Below are 26932 nucleotides of genomic sequence, written 5' to 3' on the forward strand. Positions count from 1 at the left end.
CCTGGCTTCAGATCGGCGCAGCTCCAGCTGTTGCGGCCATCTGAGGAGTAAACCAGTGGATGGAAGGCCTCTCTCTCTCTGTCTCCACCTCTCTCTGTAACTCTTTTAAATAAATCTTAAAAAAAAAAAAATCTCAGTAAAGAATGTGCAAATGTGCTTCCTAGAAATAGTCCTGCCCACTTGATTAGGCAAGAGTAGGGGAGAATCACTGTATATGAAAAAAGTTTGTTCTGGTGGTAGAACATGCTACCCAAGGGATCAAAATAACTGTAGGTTCAAATTCAGGCAAGTTATTAGTAAAACAGGAAACGACTGAATACAGGATCTTTATAAATTGTAAGAAAATTGAAACCTTAAGGGACTGAAAGTCACTGAGAAGTTTGACGACAAAGCAAGAGGTTAGTTATAGGAAATGCTTTAGGCTCCAATCAGAAGTACTAGATTTTAAACCCAAAAAGTAAGACCAGACCTGCCAAAATACATCTCAAGTGAGTGACTTGAAGAGTTGCTGATCCTCTCCGTTTGACTGTCATTTATTTATTTATTTATTTATTTTTTGACAGGCAGAGTGGACAGTGAGAGAGAGACAGAGAGAAAGGTCTTCCTTTTGCCGTTGGTTCACCCTCCAATGGCCACCACGGTAGGCGTGCTGCGGCCGGCGCACTGCGCTGATCCGATAGCAGGAGCTAGGTGCTTCTCCTGGTCTCCCATGGGGTGCAGGGCCCAAGTACTTGGGCCATCCTCCACTGCACTCCCTGGCCACAGCAGAGAGCTGGCCTGGAAGAGGGGCAACCGGGACAGGATCGGTGCCCCGACCGGGACTAGAACCCGGTGTGCCGGCACCGCAAGGCGGAGGATTAGCCTAGTGAGCCGTGGCGCCGGCCGACTGTCATTTAAACCCAAGAATAGGAAGGAGGAAGGATGTCTAATCAGGAGCCCTCTGTTGCCAACAAACTAAGTTCATGCTGCCCAGCGGGTCTGAATACATTCACTACACAGGTACTCATTCCCGAATGTGTCCAGTGTCTGAGAACACTGCTCCCTCAAGGAGGGCTGGCAAGCACGGCGTGCTGAGGACCCTCCGTGAGAGAAGTTAGAGTGGATTCCAGCTTCCGCAGAAGTTGAGGAGAGACTAGAAACAAGGCCTCCACCCAGAACAAAGCCCACACCTGCCGAAGACAGTCGCTTCCACGGACAGCGTGTAAGCTCCCCGAGCTGCTGTGGGTGCAGATTTCCCGCAGAGACCAGCAGAGTGGTCAAGCAGCTGGAACCACCCAGCCTCCTGTCCAGCTCTGACTCTGGGCCGGGTCATTTGTGTCTCTGGGCTCAGGTCTGGATTCCTGGGGGAAGACTGTTGGACATGGGTGACAAGTCACAGCTCCACTCACACATGTCTGCTGCCCCACGCTTTCGCACTGAAGAGAGCTGTGAGCAGGAAAGACTATTTGGGGGGAAATTGGCTTATTGGAATACTAGTTTGTAGTGGACAGAGTAGATTTGATGACTGTGGATTTTAAGATTATCTTTTTGTTTTGAGGAAAAGATGTGTATTTCAAGGCTCTGTAGATCATTGTCATGATTTTCACTCTCATCAGGGTGGAAGTAGAGGGAAGAGAGGTGTAAGGATAATCGTTTACCTTTTAGAATAAAGACCCTGAGGAAGATACTTCAATCAAAGAAAATTTACTTTTCATGGTTGGCAGGAGAAAATACTTATAGAGATTTTTTTTTTTAAAGATCTATTTTTATTTATTCTGAAAGGCAGAGTTACAGAGAGGTAGAGACAGAGATCTTTCATCTGCTGGCTCACTCCCCAAATGGCCTCAGCAGCCAGGGCTGTGCCAGGCCAAAGTCAAGATCCTGGAGCTTCATTCTGGTCACCCATGTGGGTACAGGGGCTCGGGCCATCTCCCACTGCTTTCCAAGGCCTTTATTAGCAGGGAGCAGGTCTGAAGCAGAGCAGCTGGCACTTGAACTGGTGTCCACATGGGATGCTGGCCCACGTGGGATACTGGTGTTGCAGGCAGCAGCTTCATCCACTATACCGTAGCACCAGCCCTAGTTGTGTTTTGTTTTGTTTTGTTTTTTTAAGAAAAACACCTATATCCCTGGACGTTAGTTTCTAGCATCTGCAGACAGCACCAGGTATTGGTGATGATGTGGAGACTGGGAGCCTTCATGCATTCTTCGTGGGGATGTGGAGTATTGCCGTTCACTTTGAACATCACCTTGGCAGTTCCTCACGTGACTAAACATAGAATTACCATATGACCCAGCAATTCCAGAACTAGATACACACCCAGGAAAATGAAAACTCCTGTCCACTAAATGCACGTAAATGCTCAATGTAGCATTATTCGTAATAATCAAGAGTGGGAACAACCCATATGCCCATCAGCTGAAGAATTTTTTATAAGTGGTATATTCATACAGAAGCACTGATTCACACTGCAGCATGAATGAACTTTGAGTACATTATGCCTTGAAAAGAAGCCAGTCACGAAAAAGTCCACATTGATCATCTGTATGGACTGTCCAGAATAGGCAATTCTGTAGAGATAGAAGAAGATTGGTGGAGTAATTGAGGTGTTTTACTTGTTCTCTGCTTTAGGAGACAGAGATTACTCTAAATCTCTTTTCCCTGTACCTCTACCCCTGATGGAAGGAAAAATAACAATTAATTATTATTTGCAATGCACACTTTTTTTCAAAATATAAAACTTTTAAATCCATAGTCACCAAATGTAGTAGACCTAGGGCTGGGGAATTTTGGGAATGGGGAATTACTGCTATTGAATACAGGGTTTCTTCTTGGAATGATAAAAATATTCCAAAATAGATTGTGGCAATGGTTATGCAACTCCTAAATATGTCCAAAACGTGAAAATGTGTACTTTAATGGGTGACGTGTACATTATGTGACTTACATCTCAATAACGTTGCTTTTACAAAGTCTTCCAGTATCTTGACATCTCTGACTGTTGATGGGACTACTTGCTGCAGTCACAGCTTTTTGCCGTGGTATTTGGAGAAGGTAGTGTGTGAATCTCTGGTGTCTTAAATAAGTCATCTACTGGAAGGACCCTTCTGAGAGTTCATTAGGAATTACTGCTTAACTAAGTCTGGAGTTGCAGTCCAATAACTTCTCAATAGGATCGCACCATCTGTGCTGACATTAGATGCCTCTACTCTAACACGATGCTTTATATTTCAAAACACATTTGTTTAATTTACATAGCTCTGCCACACAGACTTCCAGGATGAGTTTTTAAATTTTAAGACCTATTTTAACAAGTATATACTTTAAGTTACAGCCAGTATATTTTCACTGATTTGAACAGTCTCAACTCAGGGACATTAATTTCAAGTGGTTTGGATTTTCTCTAGTCACTGCCTTAAGGCAAGTTTTATGGTATCTTTCTTTTCTAGCAGATTTTATGGCATTCAAATCACTTTGAGTTAACTAGAAGACCAGTCTGGTCTATATATTTAAAGTCTCATCTCGGCAGTCATTTGGCCTACTGATTAGAACAGCAGTTAGGACGCCATGTCCCACGTTGGAGTACCTAAGTCCCATGCCTTCCTCTAGCTCCTGACCGAGTTCCCAGCTCCGGCTTCCACCTCAGCCTAGCCACACCTATTGCAGGCATTTGGGAAGTGAACCAGCAGATGAGAGCTCTCCATCTCTGTTGTCTCTTTCTCTCAGATAAAAAAAAACAAGTGTCCTCCTTCCCCTCCTTCAGAGTGACTGGAACAGGTTATTCTTGACTTCTCCTTGGAGTTGAGGTCTAAGTGATGGGTGAGAATAGTGTCCCTTTTCCTGATATCCCATGGTCACTGTCCTCCATGTATCTTTGGCTGACACTGTCTTGCCATCCATGCCGTCTGGGTGACAGATACCAAAATGCTGCTTCACATTGTGTAACTTGGAGAACTCACTGCCAGTTCCCCGACATTCAAAACCCAGCCACAACTCAGCCTCCTTGACCAACACCTTTCTCAGTGGTGTACTGGTAAATGTTTAACCACCAGCTAGGGTAGGGGTTGGACAGTGGCACGTGCATGTGTATATATAAAAGTTTATTACACATTTTACTGATGTAAAGAATTGTACCTATTTTATAAGCAAACTCCTTACGACCAGTTTATTCTGAAGACTTTCATGGATTTTTACCAAACTCTTTCATCTTTATTCATCTTATAGTTGCCGCTGACAAATGAGTATAGGATTAACATGGTGAGTGGTGTGTTTATTTAAGAAGTAGGACAAAAGTGAAACAGAGCAGGATGTCAGAACTTGACTTGTTAGTCAATATCGTGAGTGACATGAATTGAGCAACATGAGCCGCCTGAACTTGGCCACATCAGATACAGTAATGCCCCCTTATCCATGGTTTCAGTTAACATGTAGTCCACTGTGGGCTGAAGATGCACATGAAAAATTCCAATTAATAAGTCTTAAAGTGTGTGCTGTTCTAAGTACTCTAATGGAATCCCATCCTGGTTCACGCTGCTTGCCCCAGAGGGGAGTGGTTTTTCCCAGCATACCTGTACCATATATGCTGCCTGCCCATCGTCACAGTAGCTGTCTTCGTGATCGCATTGACTGTCGTGGTATCTCAGCGCTTGTGCAGTTCAAGTAGCCCTTATTTTACTAATAATGGGCCGAAAGCATACAGTAGTGATGGAAAGGATATTTATCCAGGGCATAAAACATGGAAGGACATATTAACTCTGGTACCATGTGGCACCATTGCAGGGGATGTATGAAAAAAACAGAAAATACAGGGTTCAGTACTGTCTGCTTTCAGACATCCGCACACAAGACCCTGGAGATGAAGGGGAACTGCTATACTAGTCCAGTGTTGGTGTTGGTGTTGGTGTGCCCTACAACTTTTGTATTATTCATAATATCAGGGCCCTGGATATGATGTGGTTTTCAACCTGCATTATTAGCATTTTCCTCATCACTTCCTGAAGCCTAGAGTGTCAACAAGACAATAAATCAAGTTCTGATTTGTAGCATTTGTGATTCCGGGCTAGCATCCTGACCCTCACTGAATGCATAATTGGCACATTTTTTTCCTTCCTCAGACATGGAAGAAACATGAACTAAGAGCCTACATGATGATGATAATGAAATTGAACAACATGATTAACAAGGGATGAATTTTAAATGTTAACTTTGATTTTAATGTTATTTATGTAACCATACATTTAAATAATTTAATTATTTTGTTTGTTTTTTTTTGTTTGTTTGTTGTTGTTTTTTGACAGGCAGAGTGGACAGTGAGAGAGAAAGAGACAGAAAGAAAGGTCTTCCTTTTTGCCGTTGGTTCACCCTCCAGTGGCCGCCGCGGCCGGCCAAGCACTTGGGCCATCCTCCACTGCCTTCCCGGGCCATAGCAGAGAGCTGGCCTGGAAGAGGGGCAACCGGGACAGAATCCGGTGCCCCGACCGGGACTAGAACCTGGTGTGCTGGCGCCGCTAGGCAGAGGATTAGCCTATTGAGCTGCAGCGCCGGCCTAAATAATTTAATTCTTAATAATGGCTGTGTGTAAGTCCCTAAAAATTGAAGAGTTGCCTGTCAAATAGGCTGCAGAGCGCCGCTGCCCCTCTCACACAGAGTTCTCCCGTGAGTCTCTCTGCTATTGGGAGCTCCCTTGCCCTGCGAGTCGCCTTCTCCACAGGACACTGACAAGATAGCAGGAGAGTGCAGACTGCTTCCTCGTTGCTCACTGTCTACCCAGTCAAGGGGCAAAGCAGCGGGGCAGCTGCCCAAGCCACTCCTACGTGAGTTAAACCTCCAGCCGGGGTGGACTCTTGACAGTCCCCTCCTTGCAGACACCCCCAGTCTTGCTGATGGTCCTCCGGAGGCTGGGTTTTCAGGCCCCTCCACACAGCGCACTGCAGGGGGCAGCCTCCCTGCTTGTGGTAGCCTCCTGGAGCTGAATGAACACTAGCTGAGTGACTAACGTCTGCTTAGAACGGGGGTGCTTGGTGCCTCCTTCTGCCGCCCTTGTTCCCGATTCTGGAGTCACAGCACAGCTTGCTGGACTTGCATGCAGTTTTATTCATCATTCTCAATTTTAGATCTAGTTTAATAACATTCACCATTTGATCAGCTCACGGAAATGCACCTTGTTCCTCAATCTCTCTTAGTCACTCGCAGACACACACGCTATGTCTTTTCAGAGGACTTCATCTTTCTGATTGAGTTATGTGTGTAATTAGTCGTCTGGTTTTCCCACATTTCAAAATATAAAAACTCCAACTTTGTACTAATTACTTGATTTTTAATTAGCAGACACAGAGGAATTCTGGTATTTCTGAATCTTGATGAGATTCTTCAGATGGACATGAAAGTCCTACATCCCTGGGGTGAAATATCTTTAATTGCTCTATGGCTGACTTTGCTAGCAGTTAGGTTCTCCAAACTCAAATTTTAGTGAAGAAAAAGAATGAGGTGTGGTGAGGACTATCCTTACTGGATATCAAAACCTGAGACAGAATATTCTTGAAGTACTGGAGTGAGTGGAGGGAGCCTGGGTAAGCAATGACAACCAATCCAGAACACAGGAAGGGGAGGTTGGCTGCTTGGACGACTTAAAAACTTCAAACTTATGCATGACAGGGAGCATCACAAACTAGGTTAAAGGACAACGATATTCTGGGACCAAATATTCTCCCCACATATAACAGATGAATGGTGATATCCTTCAAGGTGCACTGAATTTATTTCATCTGAATACCGAGAAGCCAGTGCTGAAATCAGCAAAAAGCTTAAGGAAAAGCTGCATCTTACCATGAAATGAACTTCTGAAATACAATTATAAATTGGAAGTTTTATTTTCAAGAATTTAACTGTGCAATTGTATTATTAAGAAGTAAATGTGTTTAAGGTTTGTCCTGAGTTCTAGCACAGCAGCCGTTAGATGGCTCCTCTGCATATTTGCAGTACTTTAGGGAAAAAGAAGATGCTCATTGTCGCCTGATGATCTGCTATTCAGTCAGTAGCTTTTATTTTTCTCAAACAGTAACATGAAGGCAAGGATTCGTCAATGCTCAGACCTAGGGTTTGTCCCACGCTAATGACAGGTGTCGTCGAGGCAGTCCTGCCGAGCAACGCTGTGTGCGATGTTGAAGAAAACAGTTCCTGAACATTTAAAAGGCAGACATGATTTTTGCCCTAAGGTTTTTATTTCTAATACTTCTGCATTCATTCACTGGCTCTACATGACCATCAGATGTGCTGCATTCTCTGCCTGCAGCCATTGGCTGGTATAACCAAGTCCTTCTCTGGCAGTATTACTGTCTACAGTTAGACCTGTTCTGATCTAGCAGTTTTCTTAAAAATTGATTGATTGATTGGTTGATCGATTTGAAAGAGAGAGCGAGAGCGAGAGCGAGCGCTTCCATCTACTGGTTCACTCCTTAGATGGCCACAATACTGGGCCAGGCCAAAGCCGGGAGCTGCATTTAGGTCTCCTATGTGGGTGGCAGGGGCCCAAACACTTGGGCCATCTCCCACTGCTTTTCCCAGGCCATTAGGAGGGAGCTGGATCAGAAGCGGAGCAGCTGAGATACTATTCAGCACTCATATGGGATGCCAGCATCACAGGCAGCAACTTTACCTGTTATGCCACAACACCAGCCCCCTCTAGCAGATTTTTAACATGTGAGAGCTGCTCTTCTATCTTGTTTTCGTACATATTTGAATGCACACATGGACAGTTCCACATCTTTCCCTTGTATGTCACATAATTTATCTTTGACCAAAAGATTTTCTTTCTCAAATTACACTCAGAATGCTTACCAATATTTACAATCCAGTATTCAGATATTAACAATGAGTCCAGGTGATGACATCATGCTTATTGGATAGGATGATACCCTACGTGGTCTCTGTTCTCCACACGCTCATTAAAGCCAAAAATGACCTGCATGGAGGCATTTGACTATTCGGTCTTCTAAAGACTAATGCAGATTTTGACTGAACACCAGTGCCAAAGCTGAACTTCATATTTATAATATATAAAATGCTCCTTCATATTGATAAGAAAAAAATGGACAAGGGCATAACTCACAGAAGAAGAAACACAACTGGTAAACAAACATCCAAAGATGCTAAACCTCAGTAGGCATCAGGTTAAATGCAGATGCAACAATGTCAGATTGTTTTTTTCTGTTAGCTTGGCCAAAATTTTTTAAAACTGATAATGTAGTATTAATGAAAGTGTCCAGAAAGAAAGTAAATTGTCAGTTCCTTTTACTGAAGAGAAGCTTGGCAATATTTACCAGAAGTTTAAAATGTGCATTTTGTGGTCTAGCGCTGGACCAGAAATACTCAAACATGTACTCAAAGATTATATAAGACTATAACACTGTTTCTAATAGCAGAAAATCAACATCTAAATGTGATCATTAGAGGAGTGGAAAAATGAATACCAACTCTGCAAAGGAATGCCTTGTAGTTTAAAAATAATGAGCTGTGGGGCCACTGCTGTGGTGTAGCAGGTTAAGCCACCACCTGCAGCTCCGGCATCCCATATGCCAGTTCAAGTCCTGACTGCTGCACTTCTGATCCAGCTCCCTGCTAATGCACCTGGGAAAGCAACAAAGGATGGCCCAAATGCTTGGGCCCCTGCAGCCACATAGGAAACCTAGAAGAAGCTCCTGGCTCCTGTCTTCTGCCTGGCCCAGCCCCAGCTCTTGTGGCCACTGGGGAGTGAACCAGCAAATGGAAAACCTCTCTGTCTCTCCATCTCTCTCTCTCTCTCTCTCTCTCTCTCTCTCTCTCTCTCTCTCTCTCTGTGTGTGTGTGTGTGTATGAGTGTGTAACTCTGTCTTTCAGAAGAACTAAAATAAATCTTTTAAAAAATAATAGTAATGAGAGGCCGGCACTGTGGTGTTGCAAGTAAAGCCGCCGTCTGCAGTGCTAGCATCCCTTATGGGCGCCAGTTCGAGTCCCGGCTGCTCCACTTCTCATCCGGCTCTCTGCCTGGGAAAGCAGTGGAAGATGGCCCAAGTCCTTGGGTCCCTGTACCCACATGGGAGACCTGGAGGAAGCTCCTGGCTCCTGGCTCCTGGCTTTGAATTGGCCCAGCTCTGGCCGTTGTGGCCATTTAGGGGAGTAAACCAGTGGATGGAAGACTCTCTCTCTCTCTCTCTCTCTGTCTTTCTCTGCTTCTGCCTCTCTGTAACTCTGCCTTTCAAATAAATCTTAAAAAAAAGAAAACATTTTTTAAAAATAATGAGCTAGATCTATTTGTACTGTCAAAAACAAAACTACAATTGGAAAAGACAAGAACGTCTGTCATGTGATTCCCATTTAATTTAAATACAATCAATAAAAAAGTGTGGGAGGGTGAACATGAAGCTATTGGTAGTGGTTACCTCAAAATAGAAGAAATTCTGGTTGAAGGAAAGAAGGCACATCTTTTACTTCGTACCTACTTGATTATTGTTTAAATTAGTGTAGGATGTATCTTTTACATTTTAATTTTATAGAAGATTTGAATAAAACTAGGCAAGACCAAACCAGGAAAGTGAAGTTCCAAGAAAGAAACGAAAATGAGCTATTCCTTCTCACCATAAGTCTGATCTATGGGAAGCTTCAGTGATTTGGTGGGTGGCTCAAGTATACTGTTAATCACAGATAGAGTAAAACGGCTGGAGAAGCAGTGCATTATAACCTTGAAGAGCCCAAGAAGTGGCAATGTGTAAAGCACAAATTCTAATACTAAAACAATTAAATTTTTTTTTTATTTGACAGGCAGAGTTAGTGAGAGAGAGAGAGAGACAGAGAGAAAGGTCTTCCTTCCATTTGTTCACCCCCCAAATGGCTGCTACAGCCGGCACTGTGCCAATCCGAAGCCAGGAGCCAGGTGCTTCCTCCTGGTCTCCCATGGGGTGCAGGGCCCAAGGACCTGGGCCATCCTCCACTGCCCTCCTGGGCCACAGCAGAGAGCTGGCCTGGAAGAGGAGCAACCGAGACTAGAACCCGGCACCCATATGGGATGCCGGCAGTGCAGGCAGAGGATTAACCAAGTTAGCCACGGTGCCGGCCCTAAAATAATTAAGTTTTAACGGAAAAAAAAAAAAAATAACCAGGAGAAAAGTAAAAGAAAGCTGTCCAGAATCCCCACTGTCTGCCACTAACTGGCAAACGACTCATGGTAGGGGATGAAATCTGTTTCTAATGCTCGCGCTGCAGAAGGGCACACCTGTCGGCCACAGTTACTGTGCGATTTACGGCTGTTATAGGTACACCTTACTGTATTCTTCTGGCCATCCATCCATCGAACCATGCAGAAAACATGGAGTTAACAGGAGGGATACGGAGATGACAGAGGGCAAGAGCTTCTTTAGCACTGGTTTCCATTGCCTGTGTAGTGGGGACCGAGTGTGGGCTGCAGCCCAGTGGGAAATGGGAATAAGTAACAGATGGCCACAGGGCAGTATTAGCAGTGGACGATACTGGTATGGGCAGGCAAAATAGAAACAGGGCACGCAGACCTGCTCGGAAGCTCCTGAGAGAGTCCCAGGGAGGCTGTGCTCCTGCCGAATGTTGAGACAGGGCAGAGCCTTCCCTTCCAGCTGAGAGTGGGCTGTGAGAGTTAGAGTGTGGGTGGAGGAGACCAGAAAGGTCAGGCCTAGACAGGGAAGGCCTGGGAGCCGCGGTGGCTGGGTTTTACCTGAAGACAGTGTCTTCAAGAAGACAGGTGTATGCGTTTGAAGGATGCACACAGATGCTTATTTGCCTGTCTTCATTTTGAAAATAACAGCAATTCTGTGTATTACAAGGACTCATCCATTTAATTCTTTTTTTCATTTGTTTTTTTGACAGGCAGAGTTAGTGAGACAGAGAGAGACAGAGAGAAAGGTCTTCCTTTTTCCGTTGGCTCGCCCCTCAAGTGGCCACTACTGCTGGTGTGTTGCAGCCGGTGCGCTGCACCGATCCGAAGCCAGGAGCCAGGTGCTTCTCCTGGTCTCCCATGCAGGTGCAGGGCCCAAGGACCTAGGTCATCCTCCACTGCCTTCCCGAGCCACAGCAGAGAGCTGGACTGGAAGAGGAGCAGCCGGGACTAGAACCCAGTACCCACATGGGACGCCAGTGCTGCAGGCAGAGGATTAACCAAGTGAGCCGCGGTGCCGGCCCCATTTAATTCTTACCACCAACTATGGAGTAGTTCCTTTTATTGTCCGCATTTTGCATTTCGGGACACTGAGGTTAAGTAATTTGCCCAAGGTAACTCAGCCAGTGGTGAAACTGAAGTAAAAACGCAGTGTAAACCCAAAGCCCATGCCCTTTCCCGTCATGTTATATTATTTTTACTTACGTTTCTTTAAGAGAACAATGAAGGGGAGTCAAAGTTTTATCTATGTAATGTCTTTCCATGCCACCTACCAACTAAAATAGACTATCCTTTGGCCTTATAAGTAGTTCAGGGGCAGACCTTGTGGCACAGTGGGTAAGCCATGGCTTGGGACACCCACAGCCCATATCGGAGCGCTGGTTCATGTCCCGGCTGCTCCCTGCTAATGTGTCGGGGAAGCAGCAGGTCATGACTCAAGAAGTTGAGTCCCTGCCACCTCCATGGGAGACCCAGATGGAGTTCCCGGCCCCTGGCTTCAGTCTAGCCCAGTCCTGCTGTTGGCAGCCAGCTGGGGAATGAACCAGCTGGTGGAAGATCCTCGTTCTCTCTTCCTGTCTCTTTGTCATGCCTGCCCTTCAAGTAGGTGAATCTTAAAAAATAAAAAAAGAGGGGCCAGCGCCATGGCTCACTTGGTTGTTCCTCCACCTGCGGTGCCGGCATCCCATGTGGGTGCCGGGTTCTGGTCCTAGTTGCTCCTCTTCCAGTCCAGCTCTCTGCTGTGACCCGGGAAGGCAGTGGAGGATGGCCCAAGTGCTTGGGCCCTACACCCGCATGGGAGACCAGGAGGAAGCACCTGGCTCCTGGCTTCAGATCGGCGCAGTGGCAGCCGTAGCTGCCATTTGAGGGGTGAACCAACGGAAGACCTTTCTCTCTCTCTCTCTCTCTCTCTGTCTATAACTACCTGTCAAAAAAAGGAAGGAAGGAAGGGAGAGGAGGGAGGGAGGGGGCTTACCAAGAACCCTTGGAAAAAAATACCTTCACAGTCTGCCTGTATATTTATTTAGTTTTTTCTTTTCTTTTTTTTTTTTAAGTTATATGAGTGTCATGTATTTTGTATATACAGATTTAGGAACATAGTGAGATTTCTCCCCCTACCCTCCTTCCAACCCTTCCTCCTCTTCCCTCTCACATTCCCACTCTTAATGTTTACAGAGATCTATTTTCAGTTTGTTTAATGATCATATAGTTAACCCTACACTAAGTAAGAGACTTCAACAAATAGTATGAAGGGGGAAAAGAAAAACCACGCTATGCCTCAACAGAAGAGACAAGGGCTGTAAGCGATCAAACAGTCCTCACATCTCACAATGTCCGCTTCACTCCAGTACATTACATTCCAGGCACTCTATTCGTTACCTAAATCAGGGAAGACATTTCCTAGCTGTCTTTGGGGGACTGGCTTATTTCACTAAGTGTAATGGTTTCCAGTTGTGTCCATCTTGTTGCAAAGACAGGATTTCTTTTTTTCACAGTGAGTAGTACTCCATAGTGTATATATACCATAATGTCTTTATCCAGTCAGCAGTTGATGGACATCTGGGTTGATTCCATATCTATTGTGCCCCTCCTCCCTTTTGTGGATGAGGCTGTAAACTCCCTTGCCTTGCAAGGTACCCAGTGTAGCCCCAGCCATGAGAGAGCGAAGGCTTATACATTTAAAAAAGAAGGTGGGGTGGGGAGAGTACTCAGTACGGACCCCTCTCACTCTCTTGCAAGGATGAGGAGAGCTCCTGGTAGCAGTGTCTCCCCCAGTCCCGGTGGTTTTCCGCTGACCACACCCTAGGTCCTGACCCTCCCAGGGAACTGCTGATGTGCACCACGCCAGGGCTTGTGCTTAGCATCACCTTACCCTCATGTGTGTGAATGTGAATACTCTCCCCTTCCTGAAAACTCAAGCAATTGCTAAACAAAGGTAGACAATGTTGACAATTCAATTTATATATATGTGTGTGTGTGTGTGTGTGTAAATATTTATTTGAAAGGTAGAGTTAGAGAGAGAGAGATCACCACCCACTGTTTCACTCCCCAAATAGCCACAACTGCTGGGGCTGGGCCAGGCCAAAGCCAAGAGTCTGGAACTCCCATGGGTCTCCCATGTGGGTAGCAGGGGCCCATGTGCTAGGGCCATCTGCTGCTGCTTTCCCAAGCACATTAGCAGAGATGGGTGGGAAGCAGAGCAGGCAGAATATTGAACGAGTGCCCTTTGTGGGATCCAGCATCACAGGTGGCAGCTTAACCCACTGCACCCCTACTTTGGTTCCAGTGCACTGATCCACTGATGAATTATGTGGCTTTTCTTTCGTAAAAAGTAAGAAAACTGATAGATGCTAATCTCAAAAATGTATAAGGACTTGGGGAAGTTGTAACAATCTAGAAACACAAAGCAATGGGAAATACTTCATTTTCAGTAAGAAATCTTAGGGCAATGGGGTAGAGTAATTTATATTTAGAGGCTGCTCATCCCTGGTGTGTGTGGATCCTGAAATCCTGTAACACGATTCGACTTTACTTGTGATTATAACTGAAGACACTCAAAGAGAAGCCCATGAAGTACACTGCTAGTCGGCCGCCTGTGTATTACGCAATTTTAGCCTAGTTACTTGCAGCCCTAGCTTTCTTGTATTCTTCAGGTCATTTAGCATAAGATCTACTTGGTTAACAACAGCATATGATTCTTAAATACCTTCATTTTATGTTTTTATTTTATTCTTTCAGTTGTACTATAAACTAGTTTAAGATTTGCAAAGACTTCCAGTGCATGTACAATAATGTTCTTCACACCACTGTTTATAAAAATTGGAAAGAACCCAAATGTCTGAAAAGAAAACCGGTTATTGACTCAGGTGTATATTAAAAATAATGAAGTAGTGGTGGGCATTTGACCTTGCAGTTAGGATACCGTTTGGGGCGCCTGTGTTCCATATTGGTATACGTGGACTTGAGTTCCAGCTCTGGTTCCCCAGTTCCAGCTTCCTGCTGATGAACACTTTGGGAGACAACAAGTGATGGCTCAAGTAACTGGGTTCCTGCCACCCACATGAGAGACCTGGATTGAGTTCCCAGCTGCTGGCTTCTGAATGGGAGCCCGATACCTCTCTCCCTCTCCCGCCCCTCTCTGTCTCTGTCTACCTGAATATCTCCCTGCCTCTGGATTATTTTTTAAAAGGATGAAATAGATTTTATTACAGATACAAAAAGTTATTCACCATGTAATGATTTTTTTAAAAGATTACAAAAGCAGACTGTAAATATATCTCTTTCTTTTACAACATGTGTTTGGAAAAGAAGTGCAGGAAGAAGTGATCATGTCAAAATGCTACCAGTAGGTTTCTCTGAGTGAATACATATGATCTCCACTTACAGTTTTCTATCTTGTATGTTGTCTCAGATGGGTTTTTAAGCTATAATTAATTATTGCTTTATATTTAGCACATATAAATTTATAGGTAGAAAAATACTTTTTAAATTGAAAACATAAAAGAACCCTGAAAGAAACTGTTATTTCAGAACCCCCCGCCAAAACAGTTGGCACAGTCTACGTTAGTTGTGTTCTCAGTGGCCTTGTTCCCCTATGCCCATACTGCAGGACTGTTGGCACCAATGTAGCACCTTTTCCCAGCCTACGGCTCCCTTGTTTCCTTTTTACCCTTTTGTCTTCGTCTTCCTCCCGGGGGCTGAAAGGACGGGCCTGTCTTGTTCCCAGGATGCACGTGGCATGTTGAAGAGATGGCTTGAGCTAGAACCTCAGAGTCGATAGCCATTCTTCCCACACGAAGCCTTTCCTTGATCAGTAAGGAAGGATGGATCTGTAGTGTGCTCTGTTTAACATGTGTCTGGAGTGACGTAGACCTACCCACCTTTCACCCTGGCCGTTTGCCCTGTACCAGAAATCAAAGCAAGATTTTCTTCAGAAGTAGAAACCTCGCTTTGGCCCTGTAGACTCTGAGGTAAATTGCTTTGTCTCAACTAGAAGGCCACGTTGTTTAAGTGGTAGTTTGGCCAGCACCTAGGTGTTTGTGTCTGCATTTCAGTGTAGCTGGTGTAAATCTTCAATCTGGGCTGGCCTGGTTTAAGCGGTGGAGGTCTGTTGTCAGCATTTGGGAAAATGGAGGAGAAGGATCACAAAGAGTAACCAGAGGGGAAGTTCAGAACACACCCGCAGACAGACAGTGTGTTAGTATGTGTGACCCACATGAATATAGGAAACTCGCTTCCCTGTAGAATCGTCACAGCTCGCTTAGCGCAGTCCCAAGCACACCTAGGTGGGGCAGACTTTCCGAGACTTAGTCATTCACCTTAGCAGGTGAGTGCAAAGGGGCGGGCGTGTGTGTTCTGTGGCCTTTAGTGCTGAGAAGGCAGCATCATGAGCATCTTAGGAGGTTCCAGCCTCAGAATCTTCCCTGGTGACAGCTGGTATTGGACCACAGAGTTCTATCTTCTTTTTCCTCTTTTATTCATATTTAATATTAACTTTGGCTGTTTTTGTCACGTTCCCTTTTGGTTCTTCTAACTTACCTTCTCTAATGCTCATCCACCCACATTCTCAAAACCAGCTATAGGGGAAATAGAAACCAGAGAGAATGAAATTAGAGAATTGGGGGCCAGCACCGTGGCTCAACAGGCTAATCCTCTGCCTTGCGGCACCAGCACACCAGGTTCTAGTCCCGGTCGGGGCGCCGGATTCTGTCCCGGTCGCTCCTCTTCCAGGCCAGCTCTCTGCTGTGGCCCGGGAGCGCAGTGGAGGATGGCCCAAGTGCTTGGGCCCTGCACCCCATGGGAGACCAGGATAAGCACCTGGCTCTTGGCTTCAGATCAGCGGCAGCCATTGGAGGGTGAACCAACGGCAAAGGAAGATCTTTCTCGCTCTCTCTCTCTCACTGTCCACTCTGCCTGTCAAAAATTAAAAAATAAAAAAAATAAAAAGAAGAAATTAGAGGATTGTAGGGAAGGGGAAGATTTGAGATCTCTAGGAATCTGGTACCTTTTTATTTTATTTTATTTTATTTTTTTGCATTAATCTTGTATCCTGGCGGTGTTTGCACAGAGAACTGGCCCCACTCCTGCTCCACCCAGGGCAAGTGGCTTACTCTCCTTGCACACCAGTGTCCCCAGTGTCAGCTCCTTCAGAGACCTCTGGCTCCATGTTTCAGGACAAGCTACACTATGATGAGTGTTAGCTACCGTTAATGTCTGTCCGTGTTTTTGTCATGAGCGGTTAGAGTTTGTAAAGCACCAAATGTAACAGTTGCTGGTTGCCTGGGTTCAGCTGAGGCTCAGGGCCGGTGACAGGGGCATGAGTGCTTCCCCATGGCGTTACCCTGCATTGAGAGGTTGTCCAAGCCCCCCCAGCCTCTTACCAAGAGATCTCATTGAGGACCTGGAGTGCCCCTCCCACAGCCTGCCTGCATGTTCTAAATGAAACAGTGAACCAGAAGTTAAGGGCAGCAGGGTGAGAAGTATATGGTGGGCACAGAGACAGAGAAAGACACGTCGAGAAATACGACAGGATGGTCTCCATAGAACACAAGAGGCGGCTCGGGCGGCTGGAGTGCAGTGTGGGGCCCAGCGGCAGTCGCTGGCGCTATCCGCGGACAGCTCCACGCTGGGACAGCAGCGCCTCACCTCCTCCCCACCTCCCCCTGGAACAAGGATCAGGTCTCTGCACCCTCCTTCCTGACTCAGAGGAGGAAAAACGGGGATTTACTGATTGCCAACTCTGCTTCCCTTGCAGCCGACCCTCTGGTGGGCAGCATCGCCACACAGTACATGACCAACAGAGCAGAGCACGACCGGATGGCCCGACAGTGGACCAAGCGGTACGCCACATAGGGGCTGCCACCCGCCGCCCCCGCCGGACCTGTGCAAGCACATTCACCAAGTGCATCAGTAGCCCTCCCACCCTCCAGACCTCGGTTCTGACTTCCCTGTTTTTACTCAGTTCCGAACTGTTCTGTGACGGTATGTCATCCATCCCCCCTCCGCCACTCTCTCCTTTCCTCCTCTTCTCTGCACTTCTTTTTCTTTCTTGTTCTATTCCCTTTTTGGTTTCTGTTAACTTGAAAGGTTTGGGATTCTTTTTCCCACCACAACATGGATGGGAATCCTGTTTTCAGTGCAAACAATGTTGAATCTGTAATAGTAACAGCTTTCTTACAAAGCTTTGTATTACTGTGTGGTTTTGTTTTTTGTTGTTTGTTTTGTTTTGATTTTTTTTTTCCTTTTATGTGATCTTTGGGAAAACACAAATTCAGAATTATATCTCGTTTCTACTTAAATGTAGTGCTTAGGGTTAATTTTTTGTACTGAAGTCTTTCTTGGTGGGTGCATGCTACTGGGAACAAGTTTTTGTACAAAAGCTTCAATCAGAATCACTGTGCATTACTGAGACCCTGTTTATCACTAGCCTTCTGTCCCCCACACAGAAGACTGTTGGATTGAACAAAATAATATGTATTTTGATTTACTTAAAGTGCTTGTAAATTTCTTAGGGACCTGCCACTTTTGACTGTGGATCAGTTGATGTACACTTGTATTATTAAAGCACTCAATAAATCACTGTGGCTGATACATGCACTCTGGTAACCAGCGTTTGCTTTGTGTCCTGGTGACCAGCATGGCACCTGCTTGTGCAGCAGGGTTTGTTGTGTCTTACTCAATTATAGGTTCAAGTGTGTCTTTCATCTGAACCCTTAGTACTTCTTTGTAGTTGAGTTGCTTAGCGTGTGGAATCTCTCCAGTTGTCAGTAGCCTGACGATTCTGTGGCTGGTTCAGTGGATAAGTATCATTTTACATATTTACATCCTTTCTGTTACAACCTTCTGTCCCCAACAATTAAAATAGGTGACTGCAGCCAGCGCTGTGGTGTAGCGGGTAAAGCCCGCTGCCTGCAGTGCCAGCATCCCACATGGCCACCGGTTCTAGTCTCGGCTGCTCCACTTCCAGCTCTCTGCCATGGCCTGGGAAAGCAGTGGAAGATGGCCCAAGTGCATGGGTCCCTGCACCAGCACAGGAGACCCGATGAAGCTCCTGGCTCCTGGCCACGAATCAGCGCAGCTCCGGCCATTGCAGCCAATTGAGGAGTGAACCAGCGGATGGAAGACCGTTCTCTCTGCCCCTCCTGCTCTCTCTGTGTAACTCTGACTTTCAAGTAAAATAAATAAATCTTTCCAAAAAAAAAAAAAAAAAGGTGACTCTAAAATTAGCCTTCTGGTGAAGGTGATGTCTGAACTGATCATTATGTTCAGTCACTGTCAAGTTTCTCCATTTTTCCTCAAAACTTGCAGTTGATTGACTTTGAACTTTGTCATCTTCTGTAATTTTAATGGAAGGTAAACGCAGCCATTTCAGTCCTCACCAACCCATGCAGGGGTGAGAGTCTGGCTGGCTGGCTCTGTGGCTGTAGGGGGAGAGGAGAGGCGTGAGTGGAGCAGTTTTTAAAACACTGACTTGTTTATTGATCCTTGTGGTACACGGTATCCTGGGAATGTCTGCTTCCACCAAGTACAGTTACGTCTGAAAGCTGGGAGCCGCTGTGAATGTCTATGCCAATAGTGGGATTTATAGATCTGGAAGTCAGTCACTTCCAAATACTTCAGCATTGTACATATCTGAGTCCAAAGAGGCAGTTTTGTTGTTAAACGTTTTAAAAGAAATTCTAAAGAAAATATATTTAAATATTAGAAATGCTACTTTTAACCCAAAGTGCCTGGGGATTTTTTTTTTTTCAATAACAATTTTACCATTCACTTTATTTGAAAACCTTTTCTAGCATAGGAAGTTTACTAGACACTATGGGCTGTGGCTCTGTAGTTGTAGCAGAAAGAGCCACGGACAACACATAAATGAATGGATTTTATTCCAGTAAAACTGTGTTTACTGACACAGCTGGTACCCAGATGTGGCCCACATGTAGCCTGACCAGGGAGGAGGGTCTCAGGTAACTGTGTGTCTTCTCTCTCTAACATAAAATAAATTGAACTAGTGTATCACAAAACTAATTTTTAGAAAATCACATAGACTACTTTATTGCCTACAGACTTCATCACCACAGAGGCTTTTATTTTAATACTTTAGGTTTAAAATTCGATTCTGAAAACACTGAACTTCTGCACAATGTAATTTTATTAAATTTTTTTCAAATTTTTGACTAGAGTGATACTAACACTGATTTTTATAGGCCATGTTTAAATTCAGTTTGCCTTTCTTTCGTAATGTCAACTCTGTTCGACACATATTTTAAATAATCTCTCAAGTATATTGTAGTCTGTGTTTCGCGTCTGCTTTACTTAAGCTCATGGGTGTTATTAAGGAGCCAGAGATTACACCAGTTCTAGTAGGAAATCCTGTCGCAAATCTGTGTGTACTTGACAAGGCGTTTTAATTGTTACTCCAGTCTGTGATACACAGAGGCTATAAAACGTCTCTTCTGCATGAACGCTGAGTGCTTCATGACAAACACACCCCGCTCGCAAGATGTAAAAGCTGGGGAGACCAGCTCAGGAGACCTAGGAAGTCGAGATTCCAGATAACGTAGTCACTGCACTTGAAATCTGCCCGGATAGCAGGCAGTACAGTTCCAATACGTCTTTGAAAATACCTATGAAATAAGATTTAGAAGTAGTTTGACATCCAGAAAGCTATAAATAGTGTTTCTAAAAATTATGAGATGACATTTCGCAAATTCAGGAATAATTTTCTTACCTTGTTATTATGAATTTTCCACAACAATTGCTGGTCGTTTAGTATTTTGTAGCCATGTTAAATAAAATGTTGGCAGATCCTTGACTAAAGCAACACTGTGCATCATCGAGAGAGGAGTTTGAGGCATTGCTTGACCTTAAATCATTCAAAAAGGCTGTGGCCTCCAGCTGTTGCCAAACTGCAATAAACAGAAGATTCTCCATCTGTTCATCCACAGGAGCACATTGAAGATAGCGTTACCGCGGTCGTGAGCCTTTTCCTGGGGTCCCAGGGTTAGGAAGTGCGGTGGTTTGAATGCGTCCCCCAAAATTCCTGTGTTGAAAGCTTCATCCCAGTGCTGCAGCGTTGAGAGGTGGGACCTTACAGGAGTGATTTGATCATTATGTCCTTAAAACTATATATAGGAAATCTGTTCCATTTATGTAAATGGATAAAATTAAGGAAAAATAAATGGAGAGATTCAGCCACAAGGACAGCGCCATCATTAATGGATTAATGTTGTTAGTACAGGGCTGGGTTCCTGTTCCTGATTTTAAAAAAGAGGAGCTGGACCTCCTCCCGTCCATCTCTTTCCCTCTCCCATGTGCTCTCTGGCCCTTCCATCTTCCTCCGTGAGGTGATGCCACAGTAGAGCTCTCACTCAATGCAGACCTTGCACTTGGCATCCTGAAAAACTGTAAGAAATCTCTCTTCTTTCTAAGTTACAGAATCTTGGGTATTCTGTTACAGTAGCGCAAAATGGACTGAGACAGGAAGGAAACACAGAGGCATCATGGAATACTAGTTTGGGAACTAGGAAGAAAGGAGTTATTTATTCACAATATACTGTGTACTCAGCCATAATAAGCTACCTAATTAAACCTCAGCCTAGCCCGTAGAGTGTATATAGGTGGCCCTCAGTCACATGGAATGCCAACATGAGATTCCCATTCAAGTCTGTGACAACGGGAGCCTTAGCTATCAGCTTCACAACCATATACACAAAGACAAGATGGGCTAGCAGGACAAAAATTGATGTGCATAGATCAAATTTTAAAAATAGTTTTCTTTAAAACATTGTTTTTTGTCCCACTGCTGTGCAGCATCTTGGTACACCATGGCGGCGGCATCAATGAAATGGGTGCTATCAAAGAGAACTATTGGGAAACATTTATTTCCAGTCTAAAATGGAGTTTTATATTGCGATTGCCATAAATATGCATATTCTCCTCTTCCAAATGACTATAATTACAAAGTAGAGCTTGACATCAGTTGGCAAGGCAGTAATATGCTATCACCCTTTGGTGGGCATTCCGTATGAACACACAAAACCAATGCTTTGACGAGATGCTGTGCTTAATAGTGAAGAAACACGTGATCAAATGCTGAAAACCAGATTGGAAGAAAAAAGTGAACACTTTGAGCAAGGGCCCATGGTAGAACAACTTAGCAAAATGTTCATGAGTACTGAGCACCACTGGTACCCTCATGGATGTTATCACAGTTGTCATAAAAAACAGGATCCTCCAAAGGACAGATGATGCTGAGGTTCTTGGGGAGGATCAAAGAGGAATGTTACCATGTGCCTCATCTTCCATTAAGAAAACCTACTTATGCAATAAAATAGTCACTGAAACTCCTTTCTTATATTGGGGGAAATCACATACACTTTTCTCATCCTGTAAACCTAAACCGGCATAATTCAGTCTCGATGCTATGCAGTCTCTGGGTGGTCTTGCCCTCCTTGGTAAATAGGGGGCGACATCAAAGCTGTGGGACTGGGATTCGATTGGAGACTGAATAACAGGAGCCAGCTTTCCGATTTTATACACGCTACACAGAGATTTGGCCAGCCATGAGGAAGCCCAGCACTTAGGAAACCCCTGAACCTGTCGGCATCTGGATACTGCAGGAAAGGCGTGTTAGTTATTTCCAGGCATGACACTTTTCAAATGTATTTTAGAAGTTCATCCTCAATTCTGAAAATAGTTGGAACTTCGCAGGAAAAAAGTTCTACCACAGAATTTTGACCTGCTCTGTTTTGTTCCAAGGGGACTGTATGACTGTCAAAACGTGCTTTCTGTACTGGCTCTCTGGTATGAGGATCAGGCATCAAGCCGGTGAGCACACCCTAGACCTAAGCTAGCCCTCGGTTGTCCTCAGGGGAAGTATGGGTCTGATTGCATTCTGGGCAGTCACGTCAGATCTGGAATCTTGCCGTCAAAGCCAGCAAGGAAGAGAAAACATTTGGCACAGCTGTTGAGACACCACGTGAGACACCTGCCTCCCATATTGGAGTGCCTGGATTCAGGTCCTAGCATCGCTCCCGATAATGCACACCCAGGGAGGCAGCAGGCGTTGCCTTGAGTACTTGAGACCCTGCACCCATGTAGGAGACCCGGATTCAGTTCTTGGCTCCCAACTGTAGTAACCCGGTCCCAGGCATTGGAAGCTTTTGGGGAGCAAACCAGCAGACGGGAAATCTGTTGCTCTCTCTCACCGCCTCTCGAGTAAATTAATTAGAAATAAAAATAAAAGCAGCAAGAAACCAAAAGTGGCTTGGCCTCTTCCCCTCATTCCCTTACCTCTGTGCTGCCCCTGCAGAGCTGACGGGTCCCTTCAGCCTGGAGCCCTCGGCACATTTCACTTGCACCCTCCGCATGAGCACCCATAACACCAGTCAGGATGACCTTGAAACAGAAGGCTCCGGTCTCAGGAACCCCCTCAGCCCTGGAAAACCAGGACCAGTGCTCAGTGAGCTTTCGCACTAGGATTGACATTCAGCAGTTGCAGGCCCAGCTTGGCCCACGGAAATGTTCTAGTGAGGAGCAGTGTTTTCTTGGTGCACAGGGAAGGGTGCACGGCCCATGTCACTTCCCTGGGTCTGACGACAGGGGAGGGGTATACAGCGCTGTGGCCTCCTGCACATCTCCAAATGGGACTTGAATCAGTAGAAGCTTTTCGAGGAGTTTTTCTTTTCTTTTAAAGGGACATCACTAAATATTTCAAACTATGGTGCAGGGGACCCGCGTAGGACAGAGGAAGAGCTCATGGAGCCACTGATCCCTCTCACCTGTGTATGAATCCGCAAAATCAAAATGGGGCCAGCCCTAGCTGCTCCCGAACTGCTCGTGTCAGGGTTTTCTGTTCTGGTTACAGAAGAAACCCTGCTGAGAACCCTGGCTGGTTTGGAGCCACGTGACCCCTGATTCCACGCTCTTGTAGTCCCGTCCTCTCACTCTGCATACCCCTCTCATTCGTCTTTTTAAAAATCCCACCCGGGGTCAGAGTGCAGAGTGACAGTCGCTCCTGCTTTCCAGTCCTTTCATACCTCCTGGGAGATCCTGTCCGGCCATGAACTACAGCAGTCGAAGCGTTAGGACCGACTCCCGCAGGGAGGAGGCCCAGGCAGCAGCCCTCTGTCCAGTCCTGAGGCAAGCAGGGCACAAAGGGGCAGGGCAAGGTCACGCTCCTGGCACAGCCGGCCCTGTGCTGCAACGCTCAGAAGAAAGGATGCGTGCCCTGTCCGTTCAGTCTGCACTGCCAGGCACATCCGCGGAGGCGGCCACCGCCACGGACTTCAACAGTGCATTCTGGGCCAGGCCAGCACTTGGCTGCATGTTCACAGCACGCAGATCCCACGTGCTGAGATTGGAAAAGAAATGTTTATGGATGGTGATTAGAAACATGATGAGAAACTCCAGAAGCTACTATTAGTCCCGGAGAGGCCCCTTTCACTCTAAGCCAGAGATGAGGAAATAACTCTAAATTCAAGCATGACTTTGCATTTCTGTTTCAATGGGAAACATATGTCTGTGTTAAAGGACCTCAGAATTCCCATGTGTTCCTCGTGGAGTGTAATGAAATACCAGGATGTACTTGTCAGGCCAGATTTGGGCTGCTGGATTTGGAGGAAACGCTAATATATAGTTACTGTTTGGAATTTAAAAAAAAAAAAAAAGAGTGAAAGAGAATATTCTAAATTGTGGGTTTAATACAATAAAATCTATATTAAATGAGTTTATATTAAAATGAGTTTATAGAAAGATGGTACCCTGCTAGATACTGCAAAATCTCCCAATGACTGTATGTATTAAACCCCTAGAATTTGTGAGCAATTTATACTTGATTTATTTTACGGGGTAAGAGGTCAAAGAGTAAATTGTTGGGTCCAAGAGACAGGGGAAAATCAAAAAAGTGCAGTAGCTAAGAAGCACAGAAAATTTGTCAGAGTGGTAATTTTATTATTTATGGCAGGAGATTAAGAGTCTTCCTCCATTTAGGAAAGATGAATAGGGAACTATAATTCCTTCTGAGACAGACTTTATAAATTACCCCTAATATCCATCGTCATTTTCTTCCTTTTATAAATAAAACCATTGGAGTTTGAGCTGGGGGCACGGCCACCCAGTTAGAAACCACATTCCCCAGCCTGCCTATTATGATCCCAATTATCGGTCTTCCCAACATCCCCACATCCTTGGCAACTTCCTCCATGGAATGTAAGATCCTTGTTTCCCCCACCGCTTGAGGTGAGTCGCCTTGTGACTTGTCTTGGTCAGTGGATTTTGGTGGAAGGATCTTCCAGGTTCAAGTCTTGGCCTCGGGAGCCTCGTGTTCTTTCCCACTTCCTTGGAACCTTTCCATGTCTTGAGTATAAGCCCCAGGCTAGCCTGCTAGAAGACAAGAGACCATGTAAAAAGAACTGAGACAGTCCTAGACCTGCCAATCCCCCTACATATGGGGGAGCCCCCCAAAATCAATAGAGCCTCCTACCCAGCATGCAGCATCAACGCAACCAAGGCCAGACAGACTGCCCAACCATTTCTGATACCCAAGCAAAGTAGATGGTGTTGATTTACAACACAAAGTTTGGTTAGTTATCAGGCAGTAATGAGTGTAGAGCCAGGCATAGCCATGGAACAAAATTCTGGCAAAAAGAAAAGAACAGAAGTGACAGGAGCCAAGCAATCTCATTGTGTAAAATGAAGCTGCGCACGCCCCACCCCCTCTACACTGAGGCGTGGCACTGCTGAGCAGGTCATGGCCATGGTGACAGGGCAGCTCCAAGTGTATGCAGCCAGACAGAGCTAAGTGGTTTGTTTTAGTGTTATTAATTCGAAGGGCAGAGTTACAGAGGAAGAGGTCTTCCATTTGCTGGTTCACTCCCCAGATAGCCACAATGACTGGGGCTGGGCTGATCCAAAGCCAGGAGCTTCTTCCAGGTCGCCCACGTGGGTGCACTTGGGCCATCTTCCCAAGCACATTAGCAGGGAGCTGGATCAGAAGTGGAGCAATCGGGACTCGAACCGGTGTCCATAGGGGATGCTTGTGCTGCAGACAGCATCTTAACGCGCTATCCCACAGCATGGGCCCCAAAAGTTCCGTTTTGAGCGCGTTGAGGTTGAAGTGCCCTGAGAACATCCAAACAGAACTGGAAGGGTTAGTTTCAGTCAGGAAAGCTGTGTGCAGGACCAGCGGTGTGAAACTGAGAGTCCTCAGAGTCTGGAAGGGATGTGATGATGGCAGAGGATGGCGTCCCTTGGAGAGAGTGAATATCGATTGAGGAAAGAAAACCGCAGCCAGGCTTGTGGGTGACTCTCAGGCCTCACCCCTGTCCGGGCCCAAAAGTCTAGAGATGCCATTTTAACACACATGGAAGTATTTATTTTGAAAACAATATACTATTGGTGACAAAAGAATGTCATGAGTAGGTGAGATCTAAGAGAACTACGGGACGATGGCTGGAGTTACTGATCATGTCCACAGCAGAAGTGCGTACAAAGGAAAACTCAGGCAGGAACTGGCACTGTGGCCTTGGGACGAACAGGGTGACGGAGCTTCAGGTTGGGAGCCTGGGCCCCTCACCCAGCACACTGCAGCACACCGGATGCCCCCGCCAGGCTTTCACACAAGAGGCAAGTCCGATTTGACCCTCTTCCAGCCACTGCTGTCAGAGCAAGGAGGACTGAGGGTCCTCCTGGGAGTCTGAACTACAAGAAGCTGAAACTAGCCAGCTCGTGTGTCTCCACCAGCAGCTGCCCAAGGCACACACAAGAGACAGGCCAGGAATGGGCTCTGCTGGCCACGTGGGCGGAGGGCACTGGGCAGACAGGAGCATTAAGGATACTGGCGTGGAACTTTGGGGTGGCAGGCCCAGATGGGGTCCGCAGGTGAGGAGAGCTGGAAGGTGGCAGTGCTGGGGCGAATGACGGGCAGTCTGGCGTGGGTGCACTGCGCAGGACGGCTCCTCTGGGAGGGTTAGTTGGTGGTGGTAGGGTCCATCAGGTTGCTGTAAGCAGGAGAGATCTGTTTCCAATAGACTGGGTTCTTGCCGCACCGTTCAGGTTTTGTGCCACTGTTTCTCTCTGTTAGAGAACAAGGGGTGGAGGCAGTGCTGGGTACTGGCAGGAGGGGAAGAGAAGAATTGTCAATAGGCCGGCCCACGGCAGCCTCTGTATCGCCTTCCTTCTCTAACCCTGGGCTAAGCCCTGTGAGAGAGGTGTCAAGGAAACAGACCCAGACAGGTCACCAGGCGGGAGGAGGGGCCTTGTCCGCACCCCAAACCTTGCCTCTTACACCCTCCTGCCGCTCTGATCACTTGTGCAAACAGGTGCACTTGGCCAGCACACGCCTTCCACAGCCCTGGCCACGTTGAACTAACAAAGCAACAAGACACCCTGGGCGGAGGTTCCCGGGGGGTGATGGGACTTGCTCAGGGCAGAGGTTCTCAGCATATGGTAACATTTGTATCTGTAGATTGGAAACCCAACCTGGACCTTCCACAGGGGGAGCGGGGTATTCTAACACACACACACACACACACACACCAGACTTCCATGGAAGAACATTTAGGGCTGCGTTTTTCATTTATTGGTCCGTTTTCATTTTATGATTAATGAAGCAAAAAGGTAACCTACTGGGACAAGGTTCTGTATTGTGCAAGTATTATCATTATCACTACAACAATGACTACACCTGCTGAATATTGACCCAGTAAACAGCACAAAGCATGGGATGTGTGTGTGTGTGTACACAAGGTTCGTGGAAACTGGGATTAAAGGATTAGTTTATTTTGGTGCAAAGAAAAACT

The 26932-nt window shown here is 45.9% G+C and overlaps 1 protein-coding gene and 1 pseudogene across 3 annotated transcripts in view; both read left to right on the plus strand.

Moving 5' to 3' along the window:
- The window catches only part of LOC133749904 (ubiquitin-conjugating enzyme E2 E2), a 389174-nt gene extending 371442 nt beyond the window's left edge, over positions 1-17732 (plus strand). For all 3 annotated transcript variants that reach the window (XM_062179274.1, XM_062179282.1, XM_062179288.1), the window contains exon 6: positions 16891-17732. In XM_062179274.1, coding sequence (XP_062035258.1) covers positions 16891-16988 — 98 coding nt within the window. In that variant the 3' untranslated portion in view covers positions 16989-17732. The remainder of the gene's footprint in view (positions 1-16890) is intronic.
- A 3224-nt stretch (positions 17733-20956) lies between these two features.
- On the plus strand, positions 20957-21380 carry LOC133749923 (large ribosomal subunit protein mL42-like; annotated as a pseudogene).
- The last annotated feature ends 5552 nt before the right edge of the window (positions 21381-26932 follow it).

The sequence above is a fragment of the Lepus europaeus genome, chromosome 2 (genome assembly GCF_033115175.1).
Source record: "Lepus europaeus isolate LE1 chromosome 2, mLepTim1.pri, whole genome shotgun sequence".
Taxonomy (NCBI): Eukaryota; Metazoa; Chordata; class Mammalia; order Lagomorpha; family Leporidae; genus Lepus; species Lepus europaeus.